We start from the raw sequence: 15,617 nt of genomic DNA, 5'->3' as shown, positions 1-15,617 counted from the left end.
TGTACAGTGTGGGAAAAAAAGTATTTAGTCAGCCACCAATTGTGCAAGTTCTCCCACTTAAAAAGATGAGAGAGGCCTGTAATTTTCATCATAGGTACACGTCAACTATGACAGACAAAATGAGATTTTTTTTCTCCAGAAAATCATATTGTAGGATTTTTAATGAATTTATTTGCAAATTATGTTGGAAAATAAGTATTTGGTCAATAACAAAAGTTTCTCAATACTTTGTTATATACCCTTTGTTGGCAATGACACAGGTCAAACGTTTTCTGTAAGTCTTCACAAGGTTTTCACACACTGTTGCTGGTATTTTGGCCCATTCCTCCATGCAGATCTCCTCTAGAGCAGTGATGTTTTGGGACTGTCGCTGGGCAACACGGACTTTCAACTCCCTCCAAAGATTTTCTATGGGGTTGAGATCTGGAGACTGGCTAGGCCACTCCAGGACCTTGAAATGCTTCTTACGAAGCCACTCCTTCGTTGCCCGGGCGGTGTGTTTGGGATCATTGTCATGCTGAAAGACCCAGCCACGTTTCATCTTCAATGCCCTTGCTGATGGAAGGAGGTTTTCACTCAAAATCTAACGATACATGGCCCCATTCATTCTTTCCTTTACACAGATCAGTCGTCCTGGTCCCTTTGCAGAAAAACAGCCCCAAAGCATGATGTTTCCACCCCCATGCTTCACAGTAGGTATGGTGTTCTTTGGATGCAACTCAGCATTCTTTGTCCTCCAAACACGATGAGTTGAGTTTTTACCTAAAAGTTATATTTTGGTTTCATCTGACCATATGACATTCTCCCAATCCTCTTATGGATCATCCAAATGCACTCTAGCAAACTTCAGACGGGCCTGGACATGTACTGGCTTAAGCAGGGGGACACGTCTGGCACTGCAGGATTTGAGTCCCTGGCGGCGTAGTGTGTTACTGATGGTAGGCTTTGTTACTTTGGTCCCAGCTCTCTGCAGGTCATTCACTAGGTCCCCCCGTGTGGTTCTGGGATTTTTGCTCACCGTTCTTGTGATCATTTTGACCCCACAGGGTGAGATCTTGCGTGGAGCCCCAGATCGAGGGAGATTATCAGTGGTCTTGTATGTCTTCCATTTCCTAATAATTGCTCCCACAGTTGATTTCTTCAAACCAAGCTGCTTACCTATTGCAGATTCAGTCTTCCCAGCCTGGTGCAGGTCTACAATTTTGTTTCTGGTGTCCTTTGACAGCTCTTTGGTCTTGGCCATAGTGGAGTTTGGAGTATGACTGTTTGAGGTTGTGGACAGGTGTCTTTTATACTGATAACAAGTTCAAACAGGTGCCATTAATACAGGTAACGAGTGGAGGACAGAGGAGCCTCTTAAAGAAGAAGTTACAGGTCTGTGAGAGCCAGAAATCTTGCTTGTTTGTAGGTGACCAAATACTTATTTTCCACCATAATTTGCAAATAAATTCATAATAAATCCTACAATATGATTTTCTGGAGAAAGAAATTCTCAATTTGTCTGTCATAGTTGGCGTGTACCTATGATGAAAATTACAGGCCTCTCTCATCTTTTTAAGTGGGAGAACTTGCACAATTGGTGGCTGACTAAATACTTTTTCCCCCCACTGTATATAGGGCAGCAGCCTCTAAGGTGCAGGGTTGAGTATCCGGGTAGTAGCCGGCTAGTGATGGCTATTTAACAGTCTGATGGCCTTGAGATAGAAGCGGTTTTTCAGTCTCTCTGTCCCAGCTTTGATGCACCTGTACTGACCTCGCTTTCTGGATGGTAGCGGTGTGAATAGGCCGTGGCTCGGGTGGTTGATGTCCTTGATTATCTTTTTGGCATTCCTGTGACATCGGGTGTTGTAGGTGTCCTGGAGGCCAGGCAGTGTGCCCCCGGTGATATGTTGGGCAGACCGCACCACCCTCTGGAGAGCCCTGCGGTTGCGGTTGGTGCAGTTGCTGTACCAGGCGGTGATACAGCCCGACAGGATGCTCTCAATTGTGCATCTGTAAAAGTTTGTGAGGGTCTTAGGGACCAAGACACATTTCTTCAGCCTCCTGAGGTTGAAGAGGAGCTGTTGCGCCTTCTTCACCACACTGTCTGTGTGGGTGGACCATTTCAGTTTGTCAGTGATGTGTATGCCGAGGAACTTGAAGCTTTTCACCTTCTCCACTGCGGTCCCGTCGATGTGGATAGAGGCGTGCTCCCTCTGCTGTTTCCTGAAGTCCATTATCAGCTCCTTCATTTTGTTGACGTTGAGGTTATTTTCCTGGCACCACTCCGCCAGGGCCCTCACCTCCTCCCTGTAGGCTGTCTCATCAATGTTGGTAATCAGGCCTACTACTGTTGTGTCGTCTGCAAACTTGATTGAGTTGAAGGCATGCATGGCCACGCAGTCATGGGTGAACAGGGAGTACAGGAGGGGGCTGAGCACACACCCTTGTGGGGCCCCTGTGTTGAGGATCAGCGAAGTGGAGGTGTTGTTTCCTAACTTCACCATCTGGGGGCGGTTCGTCAGGAAGTCCAGGACCCAGTTACACAGTGCGGGGTTCAGACCCAGGGCCCTGAGCTTACATGATGACACATGATTGTGAAATTTAGCCATTATTTCCTGGGAATGTGTATTTGCCGTATCAGTTGTGATTACAGTGTCCTAGGAAACACATCTACGCTTAGTATACAACACATTAAGAACACCTGATTTTTCCATGACAGATTGACCAGGTGAAATCTATGATCCCTTATTGATGTCACTTGTTAAATCCACTTCAATCAGTGTAGATGAAGGGGAGGAGAGAGGTTAAAGAAGGATTTTTAAGCCTTGGGACAATTGAGACATGGATTGTGTACAGTCATGGTCAAAAGTTTTGAGAATGACACAAATATTAATTTTCACGAAGTCTGCTGCCTCAGTTTTTATGATGGCAATTTGTATATACTCCAGAATGTTATGAAGAGTGATCAGATGAATTGCAATTAATTGCAAAGTCCCTCTTTGCCATGAAAATGAACTTAATCCCCAAAAAACATTTCCACTGCATTTCAGCCCTGCCACAAAAGGACCAGCTGACATCATGTCAGTGATTCTCTTGTTAACACAGGTGAGTGTTGACGAGGACAAGGCTGGAGATCACTCTGTCATGCTGATTGAGTTAGAATAACAGACTGGAAGCATTAAAAGGAGGGTGGTGCTTGAAATCATTGTTCTTTGTTTGTTAATAATAATAATATGCCATTTAGCAGACACTTTTATCCAAAGCGACTTACAGTCATGCGTGCATACATTTTTTGTGTATGGTTGGTCCCCGGGATCGAACCCACTACCTTGGCGTTGGTTACCTGCAAGGAAACATGTGCCGTCATCATTGCTTTGCACAAAAATGGCTTCACAGGCAAGGATATTGCTGCTAGTAAGATTGCACCTATATCAACTATTTATCAGATCATCAAGAACTTCAAGGAGAGAGGTTCAATTGTTGTGAAGAAGGCTTCATGGCGACCAAAAAAGTCCAGCAAGCGCCAGGACCGTCTCCTAAAGTTGATTTAAGCTGTGGGATCGGGGCACCACCAGTGCAGAGCTTGCTCAGGAATGGCAGCAGGCAGGTGTGAGTGCATCTGCACGCACAGTGAGGCGAAGACTTTTGGAGGATGGCCTGGTGTCAAGAAGGGCAGCGAGGAAGCCACTTCTCTCCAGGAAAAACATCAGGGACAGACTGATATTCTGCAAAAGGTACAGGGATTGGACTGCTGAGGACTGGGGTAAAGTCATTTTCTCTGATGAATCCCCTTTCCGATTGTTTGGGGCATCCAGAAAAAAGCTTGTCTGAAGAAGACAAGGTGAGCGCCAACAGTAAAGCATCCTGAGACCATTCATGTGTGGAGTTGCTTCTCAGCCAAGGGAGTGGGCTCACTCACAATTTTGCCTAAGAACACAGCCATGAGTAAAGAATGGTACTAACACATCCTCCGAGAGCAACTTCTCCCAACCATCCAAGAACAGTTTGGTGACGAACAATGCCTTTTTCAGCATGATGGAGCACCTTGCCATAAGGCAAAAGTGATAACTAAGTGGCTCGGGGAACAAAACATCGACATTTTGGGTCCATGGCCAGGAAACTCCCCAGACCTTAATCTCATTGAGAACCATTAGTCAGGATGTGGCCCAGAAGTTAATTGACAGCATGCCAGGGCGGATTACAGAGGTCTTGAAAAAGAAGGGTCAACACTGCAAATATTGACTCTTTGCATAAACTTAATGCAATTGTCAATAAAAGCCTTTGACACTTATGGAATGCTTGTAATTATACTTCAGTATACCATAGTAACATCTGACAAAAATATCTAAAAACACTGAAGCAGCAAACTTTGTGAAGACCAATACTTGTGTCATTCTCAAAACTTTTGACCACGACTGTATGTGTGCTATTGAGGGTGAATGGGCAAGACAAAAAAATGTGTGCCTTTGAACAGGGTATGGTAGTAGGTGCCAGGTGCACTGGTTTGAGTGTGTCAAGAACTGCAACGCTGCTGGGTTTTTCACGCTCAACAGTTTTCCGTATGTATCAATGGTCTACCACCCAAAGGACATCCAGCCAACTTGACACAACTGTGGGAAGCTTTGGAGTCAACATGGGCCAGCATCACTGTGGAATGCTTTCGACACCTGACGACGCCCGACGAATTGAAGCTGTTCTGATGGCAAAAGGGGGTGGTGCAACTCAATATTAGGAAGGTGTTCCTAATGTTTGGTATACTCAGTGTATAGGTGTGTCAAATAATTCAAGCACACACGAACATTTATGGAACTAGACAGACCCACCTAACACAGATTACTGGAGAATGATTTTCATATTTGCACAACAAAGACAACTCAAACAAGAGCTAGATATGGTATGCCATCAAAATAGTACTCAAATTATACCTGAACCATGATTTATAACAGTGTAAAATAAATAACCAACACACGGAGAACAGGGTTGTTTGTTTCCATATTTTAATAGTTTGAGGATTTTAGTTATTTCTGTTTGGCAACGTTAAAACTGTCCGTAGCAACTAAAACCAAGACAAAAACCCCTAGAAACAAACCTGTACCAGGCAGTTAATTCAACAAGGTTGTCACATTAAAATGATCACGTAGTTGAGCAGTTGGTGACATTCAAAGCTTTCAGTTACAGCTATACCGCATCCTTAGAACTCAAATTATGTTAACAGCGGACTTGACAGGATGATATTGACAATCCATAATTTGGTTGTAGTCCATAATTTGTTTGATACACTAAAATGATGCATGTCATCATTTGTTTGTTGTTGCAGGGAGTCCCTTAAGTTGCTTTGAGCTGGGGAACACATCAGGAGGAGTGGACATCTGGAGGATTAGTTATTAAAAAGATCGGCAAATAAAAGACACAAAGTGCAAGTTTTCAAAGACGCTTTGAAATCAATGAAAAAGGAGAGAGAACACAGGCTCTTTCAGGAAGTAGACAAACATGCTTCATCCACTCACCCTTTTGATTGGGTACACAACCAGGAAGGAGTAGGTCACCAACTCTTTCATAACACCTGTTGTGTCAATTAAGTCAAATCAAGGGTGTACTCAGTGGAGAACATTCAGAGCTTTGCAGATAGAAATATAACAAACAGAAGACATTGTTTAGTGAAGAAAACTACATTGATCTCTTCTAAAACATTCTGAAAGCTCTGAACGTTGTGCTTTTCTGAACATAAAATCGGTCTGAGTAGCTTCGGTGCCAGTCTGAATCTGCTTTTATCCGACTTGAGCTTATCTAAGCATTATTTAAAGGTCCAATGCAGAATTGTTATCTCTATACCAAATCATTTCTGGGTAACAATTAAGTACCTTACTGTAATTGTTTTGAATTAAAAATGGCCAAAAACTAAAATTGTTTCTTAGAAAATAGTAATTTCTCAAGCAAGAATTTTGCTAGGACTGTCTGGGAGTGTTCTAGCTTTTATTGGCAGAGAGGTTTGGAACTTTCGTATTGGTCTATTAACTAATATACCAATTTAATGATGTCACCAGGCAGGCCAAAACTCCATCCCACCAAAACAGGCTGAAATTTCAGGCGTACTTTTCAAAGAGCGCTTACACTAAAGGGGCATTACCATCATTTTCACAATATTTTTCCATCCTGGGAGTGAAAATATATATAAAGCAGAGGAAAATCACATTTTTGACTGCACTGGGCCTTTAAATAAAATGGAGAAACAGTCCAGCACCCATGCTAGTCGAGCAAAAACCAACAGAGCTATGTTTAATAGATGAAAAACGGCAGAAATCCCAAGCAAAAGTAAAAGCAGCAGCAGACATCCCAAAGAAAAAGAACATGGATGGATGCAATGACAGGATCAACAGCCTGGGCCAAGTTGGGAGGACTGAACAGCGCACCAATGCAGGACTTTATTTGCGCGTCTTCAACGCTCGAGTCAACAGCCGACAACATTGTCACTTAATTTCATCCATGTTGAATCTGTGGTAGGAAAGTTTAACTCTGTACAACTCAACCCCTCACGGTACAGTAGTAGTCCAACGCCTTTTACAGTCATTCACATCCCCATTGTCTCACTACATTACCCACAATGCCCCACATCCAACCCCTGGGTACATCCACCAGTTACGCCACGGGTTGTCATAGGCCTAAAATCCTCCAATCTTAAGTCCTTCCTGGTTCCGTCAGTCAGCCCCCCCATGTTTCTCGTCTCCTCCTCACTAATGGTGGAACTTGAAGTGGTAGTTGCCGCCGGACTCGAAGGGGTTGAAGTGGAAGGGCCATCCCTGGCCACCCTGACTGCCTCCTCCCTGCTGACTCTCTGGGTCCAGGGGGTCCTCACCGGAGTCAAACTTCTGGCGCATTTCTAAAGGTTAGGGGTAGGGAGACAGGAGTAATGCACAACAAGTATCCAGCTATGTTTTCAACACAAATGTACATTCCAGAAATTAGGTCCGACAGGATGTCATCATACTGCAAATAGTTTACAGCTTCCTAAATACAGTCATAGATTTTCCAGTATGGGAGGGGTTAGTTAGTAGTGATCTTATCTACCAGCTTGATCAACACGATCAGGTACATATACAGTACATTACCTGGGTCGGTGAGCACCTCTTTAGCAGAGGCGATGTCGATGAACCTCTTCTCTGCCTCCTTCTTTTCCGACTCTTCTCTGAAGTTGTCAGGATGCCACTGTTGGGCCAGCTTCCTGTACGCCTTGATTATTTCCTGTTTGTTGGCACTCCTGGAGAAAAATAACATGTTGGTAAGGTAAAAGCTTGTTTGAATACAAGGAGCAAATACATCCCCATTTCCTTGAGGTGATCACAGATTATGAGAATGTTCAATATAATTAACTTGTCCAATCGCTTATAGATCACAAATAGACAGTAGATTATGCCAAGGAAGGAAGGAATTATGCTTTGAAGTAGTATTTGAACAGGGCTGCCTTCTCTAGGTCAGTCATACCTATTGACACCCAGGATCTTGTAATAGTCCCTCTTCCGGGAGAGCTTGAGCAGTTTCTGGGCTCGCTCCAGACCTTCCCTGATCTCATTGTTCTCCATGTCAAACTCCCTCGCTTCCTGGTAGTCCTCCACCCCTAGAGAGAGAGAGGGAGGGAGAGGGAGAGGGGAATAAGGAAAAAAAAGGCAGAGAGACAAAGATAACAAAATGGATACTTGACAAAGCTGGGTACAATGATCCAACTGGGATTTGGATGTGCAGTAATCAGGGCGGCTTTAGGACTGGCTCCTGTCTACAAACACTGTTTGTTTACGTGGTAGGTTTGAAAGCCAGTGTTTGAGTACTTGACGGAGGGGAAACGAATGCGACACAAAGTCTTATCACTACATGTCATCATTCTCTTTGCTACAGTAATACCATGGTGAAAGTACCTTTCTCGTAGTCCTGGTTAAGGATGAAGGCCTCAGCTCTGTCTCGGAGGATGTTGATGTTGCGTGGGTCTCTCTGGTGAGCCTCTGAACAAATGTCTATTGCCATAGCAGGCATCTTGTTCTGGTGGAGACAAATGGAGCAACGCTTATAAGCATTATCATTGGTTCCCATTCTATTTGTAATTACTTAATTAGTAATATCATTTTAAAGTTATGTGAAATCAGCAGTTGTAAAAGCAATTATGAGAATTTCGATACACTACCAATTGACTTGACTTCAGTAGAGGAATAGGTCATGCTAATATACATACATACACACACACACACACATACATGACTATGGCCATAGAAATGGTCCACTCCATGGGTTAAATGTGTCTATGTGATGGGACCCACCTTGACCAGGCAGAAGCAGATCCTCTCCTTGGCCTTATTGGTGTAGTAGGGTACATTAGGCTCTGTCCTCATCACTGACTCATACTTATCTATGGCCTCCTGATACCTGAAAACAAACATTCAATAATATTCATTTTAGGACAAGAGTTAAATAGAACCACCATACAATAGTCTTATCTAAAATCAACCAAAGTGGATACAAACAGGTTAAGTGATAAAACTGTCAAAGAAACCTGAGAAGAAACCTGAAATATAAACCTGTCGAGGAACATAATAACTGAAGAAAAAAAAAACTCCCATAGGGATTGAAACATTGCCCACATAGGGATGGGATACCATATAAGACCACATAGGTAGGCAGGGATTGACCTTAAGGGTTGCCCTATTGCTTAGGGTGTATGAACTGAGCAGTCGCTCAAGTTGAGCCTGCTCTGAGGTTGCCCCATTAGGCAGGTGATTTAAAAAAAAGGTGAAAACAACCAAAGAATTCCAGTAGCCTAAAACATACTGCATCTTTCTGGTTCCTCCCCATTGTTTAAGTGAAAGAGACAATTTAGGGCATTTATGGTAGTCGGGCAAGTTGAACCTTCTCCAATGTTCTCCAAAATACATAGAAATCCCCTATGTGTAGGTGAAAGGCAGGCAACATATGGTACCTCTGCGTGTAAATAGCTAATTTACATTTTCGGGCCAGTGATCATAATTTTCAGGCAACCAAAAAATACTCCCGATTTGTCCGATGGGCAAGTGCATTTCATTCTTTAATGTCAATCCCTAGAAGGAAAACATAAGTAAGAGAAACCCAGACAGGGACTAGACTGCCATACTAGCTAGATGCAGTGGTACTGACCTCTCCTCCTGGATGTGCTCCTCGGCAGAGTCCAGCTGCTTGCTGAGCTTCTTCACTTGTTTGTAATGGGAGAAACACTCCTTGTCGTCCTGGTCCAGCTTCAGACAGTCCCGGATGTGACTGCAAAGGGAGAGGAAAGAGAGATAGAGATTTACACAATGTAAAGCGGTTTGAGATTTTTGCCTGTAAAATAAATAAAAAGATAGTATTTAGTATGTTTGAAAGAGAGTGAGCATTCTTTACTAACTCTCAAACTTCAAGTGTCACAAAATCAACCACAGATACAAAAACACAAACCAATGTTGCTCTGAAGCTCACAACCTCTTAATTTACATGTATTTGCTTGGTAAATGTGGGTGGTTGTTTGTTTAAATCACTCCGCCCTAATACTAATACATGTAAAGTGTATTAGTGAGTGTACCCTAGTGACTCCTGGTGCTCCCCCAGGCTATAGTGCAGGGTGCTGAGCTTGAGGAAGGCAGCGCGGTTGTCGTTCCTCAGCCGGGTGGTGGGGGTCAGGTCCTGGATGGCCTTCCGAGGGTCTCCCAGACGAATGTAACATTCAGCCCGGAGCTCCCGAGACTCAGGGTCCCAGGGGGAGAGCTAGAAAGAGAGAAGGGTGAGAGGTAGGGAGGAAGAGGTCAGTGGTGTGCATTTGTCCTTTTTGTGCATTTATGATTTGATACCAAGACTGTTGAAGTATTGTGCACCACAGTTTGATGAAGGTTTTGAGGATCAAGTTTAAGAGGCTAGGTGAAATAGAGTTCTCAATGATTAGGCCCTGTAGCAGAGCTAAGCCCTACCTTCATGACCAGGCCCAATGACTAGGCCCTGTGGTGGAGCTGCTCCCTACCTTCATGACCAGGCTAGGCCCTGTGGTGGAGCTACTCCCTACCTTCATGACCAGGCCCAATGACTAGGCCCTGTGGTGGAGCTCCTCCCTACCTTCATGACCAGGCCCAATGACTAGGCCCTGTGGTGGTGCTACTCCCTACCTCTACGACACGGTCCAGCACAGTGATAGTGGTGCTGTAGTCTCCTCGGTGGTGGGCCGCGTGGGCCTCCTCCTGCAGCTCATCCAGCTCGTTGGCCCTCATCAGCTGGTCCCGCGCCTCATCCTGGTCAGGGGAGCGCTGCAGCTGAGGAGGAGAAAATTGAAATTAAAAAGTTAACGTTTCTGAAGAAACTGTGCGACATAGCAATTATAAGCTTGTAATAAATATATAATAGAGCACTCATATCAGGTCTATAAATACATAATAGCACACAACAATTCAAATAGTGTATCTTTCAGATTCCCTTAACCTCGCCCACATCATATAATTGCAATAACAAAAGGATAATGAATGAGATAAAATGGCAATATGAGACTGTGATAGGATGCGATGATGGTATGGGCATTCGGAAAATATAGCAGTGAGATTTTGGTTGACAGACGGATAAGGTGCATCTAGACATAGAAATATAATTAATAGTATGGTAGTAGTAGAATAGTAGTTATATTTTTATGAATCTAGACTTACCACAGCCTCAAAGTCCTCACGGGCCTCCTGGGTGTTACCCTGCTTCAAGAGGATATTCCCTCTCTGCAGTCTGGCCTGGAAACATGGAGGCAGAGAGAGGGAAGAGGGGATGTGGAGGAGAGAGGGAGGGAGATAGAGAAAGGGGGAGAAAGATACAGATAGCCAGATTAAGAAACAAAGAGTTAAAAACAATTTCACAAAATTGTTGTTCATACCCGTAATTTATCATGATAACAGAGATTATGTTGTTGACAACTGTCTGTGTTCACTCACAGCGAGGAAGTCAGGTTTGAGCTGGATGGCTCTGGTCAGGTCCGGCAGGGCAGACTTGGACTTTCCCATAGCCAGGAACACAGCTGCCCGCTTGTAGTAGGTCAGGTAGTTCTTAGAGTCGCCCTCTGAGGGAAGGGATAGGGTAAAATACAGTAGATAAGTATGAGAACACATTTGATTTCTACTTTCATGTGGCTATTATTTATTAGGCGTACATGGACACATTTGACTGAAAATGTGTAGTTGACTCAATGTGTTGACCCAAAAGAATAAGGGAGATAGAGAAAGAGAGATCTGAAATGATGTGTGACAAAGTCTGTAAAATAATCCATCACTTGAAGGGACTTTGTTATGTGGAAGCCGCTTGACTTATTACAAACGGAGTACAGACGGAGGGATATAGACAGAGGCAGGGAGACAAACAAACAGGCTACATGGGCAGAGATGATGGAGATATAATGATGTGTGTGTCTGGTTGGTAACCTTACCCACTGCGGAGTGGTAGTGGGACAGGGCCTCCGCCAGTTGACCGGCAGCCAACAGTTTACGGCCCATCTCCAAGTGCTGCTCAATCTCCACATGAGTTGCCCCCAAGACACCTGAAACAAAACACTTAGTGTGAGCCTCTTGGAAGCCCCCATAGGCAATAGCTCACATAACCACATAGGAACTGACCTAAATGAAGGAAACAGAGACAGTGTAGCTATGTTCATGAATGCTGTGCCATTTTAACTGTAGACATTCCTCCCTCTAGATTTAAATCATAGGATTTGTTTGTAAAGGGAGTATATAAAAAAAGGTAAACCAATAGCCATAGGGTTTGGCTAGCCTAGCTAGCTAGCCTACAGTAGTTATCAAGTAGGGGCACAGCAAACCACCTGATTATCCTGTACAATCGGTCGTAGCATACCTAGCTAAGGAAATAACCTAATACGTAGTTATCGGTCTTTTTTTTATCAACAACTCTATGCAGACTGAACTATTCGGGCAAAAACACACTGCTGTATTGCTTGCTTGCTATCTATCTATCTGTCTGTCTGGTCTTACCGTCCAATTGGAGGTCCAGAATGACACAGAGCAGTGACAAGGAAGACAGGACCCCGCTGAGACCTTTCCGTCGGCCCGACTCCATACTTATATACTTCACACTTCCCCTGGAGTTGTATATTTCACGTCTCTGATAGAATTGAATTGCAAACTACGTACGATATCATTTAAACGGTCATTTTCTTCATTACGTCTTCATCGTTTTCCCCCCTGAACCTTTGAGGCTATATGTATTTATTGTCCGGTTAAGAAATAGTTCCGAGTGACACCGTGGACAGCCACTGGAAGGTTCCTATAATTTAATCGCGTAGGACAACGTTGTTTAGACACCCAGGTTTGAGCAGAAATATCGCATGGATCTAAGAAATTATTATAGTTGTCTCTACGTGGCATGACATTGAATAACTTCGGCAGCTGTCAACATAGGTGCTTGGTAAAGTGAAACTTCTCCCGGTCCCGTTTTTACCCCCTCCTTCATGGATTCAAATGTCCTACATTTCTGTGCGGCGAGTGGCCAGTCCTAGCAGCACACATCCTTGTTGCCTACCAACGTGGGGCGGTCTCATTGGATGAACTATTTTAGCTCGTAGACAACACTCCCATGTCCATGTATGGCACTGAACGCCGTCACTGTACAGGCAGTGGACATACCATAATCATCATAAAGGAATCTAATTGATAGGCTTAGCCCTTCAGTGTTCTATCTGTGGGCCTACCATATGTATATTGTCTGTGATAATAATAAGCATATGGTTGATCATGTTCATTCCTCACTAGAAACCGTTACGCCTGCTACGTTAGGTTACTAGATACAAACCAAATAGGCATTTTAGTATTTAAGTAATACTTTTATTGGGTGAAAAACAAAAAACAAAAACAAACATTCATAATGGCATAGGACCGCGACTCCCATCTCAGACATTATAAAACTGTACAAACAATACAAAACACCTCGATAACAGAAATAGATATCAATACTTGAGAATCAACTGTCTTAATCTGCTGGTTTGGATATTCCCCTAGATCTAGACGTTTCATCAAATCATCCCTTTTCTAAAGAAGAAAACTGATTGTCAAAATGCCATGCTAACATGAGCCCATATAATTATGAAAATAAGATTTTTGAAATTGACATATAATTCATGTTTCAGTCATTAGACATCTCAGCTATTGTACATTATTTTACAGGCGACATGTTTTCACAGTGCACCACAACAAAACTAACAGACATAACGTCTTCAATATGAGATGATTGATCCAATTATGAAATACATAATCCTACATAGTATAACATTTAATCTCCCTCAGCACTATAGATATCGTTTACACATCTTCAACAACTGTGCGATCAACAGTGAGTCTAGTTTGTAGGCATTGGACATGGTGGATAAAGGTGGTCAAACGTAGGCGTTCCGGCCATAGGAAGTGGCAGCCTGACTCTGCGATGGTGCAATGCCAGAGAACACTGTGCCCCTGGGCTGGTAGGGATAAGGTCTGAGGAAGAGGACGAGAGGAAGAGTGGGTGAGGAGGACACACATAGATAAAATAAAACCACCAATCGCCAACACACATGCATTAAGGATTGAAACACACACAGACACACACAGACGCACACAGTATCCACTGAACTCACTGTTTCTCAGACGTGCCCAGTTTGCAGGCACATGTCAAACAAGACCCCCCAACGATAGCAAGAATAGCAGAGCACCAGCCAATGTAGAGGCCCTCTCCAATCTCATACCTGCAAAACATAGTAGGTCCTACATTTAATCAAGTTCATAAACAGTAGGCTATTACGTGTTGGTTTGATGACTGCTCTTCTGTCTAAAAGACAGCAGAGGGCAGCAGTGTGCCAGTAGCCTAATTGCAGTAATTGGAATGGGTGGTAATTTCCTTCTCACTTACTTTGTCCCAGGATAGAATGGATCAAAGAAGTCCTGGGTGATGTTGAAAGCGTACCAAGATACTGAGATCATTGTACACAGGCCTGAGAGAGAGACAGAGTGTGTGTATGTATGTATGTGTGTGTGTGTGTGTGTGTGTGTGTGTGTGTGTGAGAGAGAGAGAGAGAGAGAGAGAGAGAGAGAGAGAGAGAGAGAGAGAGAGAGAGAGAGAGAGAGAGAGAGAGAGAGAGAGAGAGAGAGAGAGAGAGAGAGAGAGAGAGAGAGAGATTATTTAAGTGAATTGTGCACAAGATAATTAAGAGTTGGCAGTTATGACTAGAAACAGTTATAGAAAACAGTTTGATAATATCCTTTACCCTGAAGCAAGAATAGGACACCTCCAACACCAGCTATTCTACCCTTTAGAACCATGTTATCTCCAGCTGCTTTAGAACACTGCATCCCGATCAGGGTTGCAAGGAGCCCGATAGATCCGAAAATAATCGCAGCAATCATTAGTGCTCGAGACGCCTGGATATATCCTGCAGGACAGAGCATATGAATAAACACAAATGGTAACTTTTACAAACAAGATTAGTTGGCCTATAACATGTTTTTTATACTGTTATAACAAATACGATGATTATTAAATTGTGTTTCAAATGTGATTTGTACAGAAACATATTGAGTTCTACAACATTTGTATAGCCAATAGTATGCCAATAATTATGTTGATATTTAAGGATATGATCTATTGAAATGGAACCTGCCTTCTGTTTTGTAATTTAGTAGAGAACTAAATTGTGTAGCAAAAAAAGGTCTGATTTGAATGGTTCATCTCAACCAATGATTCACCCTAAATGTATTGTTTATTAATGTCATTATTGGATGACCATATTTTAACCTTTTGACCTTTCAGACACAAATGAACAATTTCTAAGAAAAAGTGTAGCATATGGGCCTTTACATATTTGTTTAATTACAACAAAACAATATCAACACAGGCAATAAATCAATTTATTCCTTAACATCATTTTTTCTATCGAAAATATTATATTTCTCTAGGATGTCCATACCATTCAGGGCGAGCAGAGAGGGGAACTCACGACAGTTGTGGACACCTGTAGAGTCCGTGGCACAGGACATCCATAGGTTCTCATAGATGGTGGAGTAGTGATGACGTTCCCCGTCAACTGGTGGAAACCTTCCAGTAACGGTTGGGTATAGCTATCCCCACCATCACCCATCCTATAAACCCACAGCAAGGCGACGACCTCCACAATTGGATCCATTCTGTTTTTTCAAGTATTTGGTGATAATAAAGAGAGAAGAAGGCTATAAAAAAAGAGAGAGAAAGAAACAGGGTATTTCCCTTCGTTAGGTTGTATCCTCTTTGATTTGATTCGATGAACTTATTTTGTTAGGATATTTGTGCTAAAAACAACAACATATAGTTCACCGGTGCAAATGCTTTTGAGTGTCTGTTCCCCTTCTTGGACACGATTGTGTTAGGTTGCCAATGAGAAGGTTGTTGAGAGCAACAGATATGCTCAATGATTTATCATTGCCTACCAGTGTTCTCTCCCACCCCCTAACACACAGGTACACACACACATACTCACACACTCTCCTTTTCTCTCTCTCTCTCTCTCTCTCTCTCTCTCTCTCTCACTTGCTCTCTCTCTCTCTCTCTCTCTCTCTCTCTCTCTCTCTCTCTCTCTCTCCTCTCTCTCACTTGCTCTCTCTCCTCTCTCT

At 43.1% G+C, this 15,617-nt stretch overlaps 1 protein-coding gene and 1 pseudogene across 2 annotated transcripts; both read right to left on the bottom strand.

Moving 5' to 3' along the window:
• Positions 1-4,962: 4,962 nt before the first annotated feature.
• On the bottom strand, positions 4,963-12,483 carry LOC311122291 (dnaJ homolog subfamily C member 3-like). Its single transcript, XM_084196676.1, has 12 exons — positions 11,979-12,483; positions 11,420-11,530; positions 10,932-11,056; positions 10,659-10,733; positions 10,131-10,274; positions 9,557-9,738; positions 9,136-9,255; positions 8,286-8,391; positions 7,890-8,010; positions 7,462-7,594; positions 7,089-7,237; positions 4,963-6,859 (listed from the first exon to the last, which is right to left on the bottom strand). Exons 1-12 carry the CDS (start codon positions 12,061-12,063, stop codon positions 6,714-6,716), a joined length of 1,497 nt encoding a protein of 498 aa, XP_084052802.1. The 5' UTR covers positions 12,064-12,483; the 3' UTR covers positions 4,963-6,713.
• Positions 12,484-12,841: 358 nt separating this feature from the next.
• On the bottom strand, positions 12,842-15,371 carry LOC311122292 (claudin-15-like; annotated as a pseudogene). The gene is made up of 6 exons (XR_014615954.1): positions 15,322-15,371; positions 14,939-15,197; positions 14,240-14,404; positions 13,885-13,966; positions 13,613-13,720; positions 12,842-13,472 (listed from the first exon to the last, which is right to left on the bottom strand). The product of XR_014615954.1 is annotated as a claudin-15-like (transcript).
• Positions 15,372-15,617: the final 246 nt, after the last annotated feature.

The sequence above is a fragment of the Coregonus lavaretus genome (genome assembly GCF_964263955.1).
Source record: "Coregonus lavaretus genome assembly, contig: HAP1_SCAFFOLD_4593, whole genome shotgun sequence".
Lineage (NCBI taxonomy): Eukaryota > Metazoa > Chordata > Actinopteri > Salmoniformes > Salmonidae > Coregonus > Coregonus lavaretus.
Note: the sequence above shows the minus strand (reverse complement) of the source record. Positions and strands in the feature narration are given on the sequence as shown.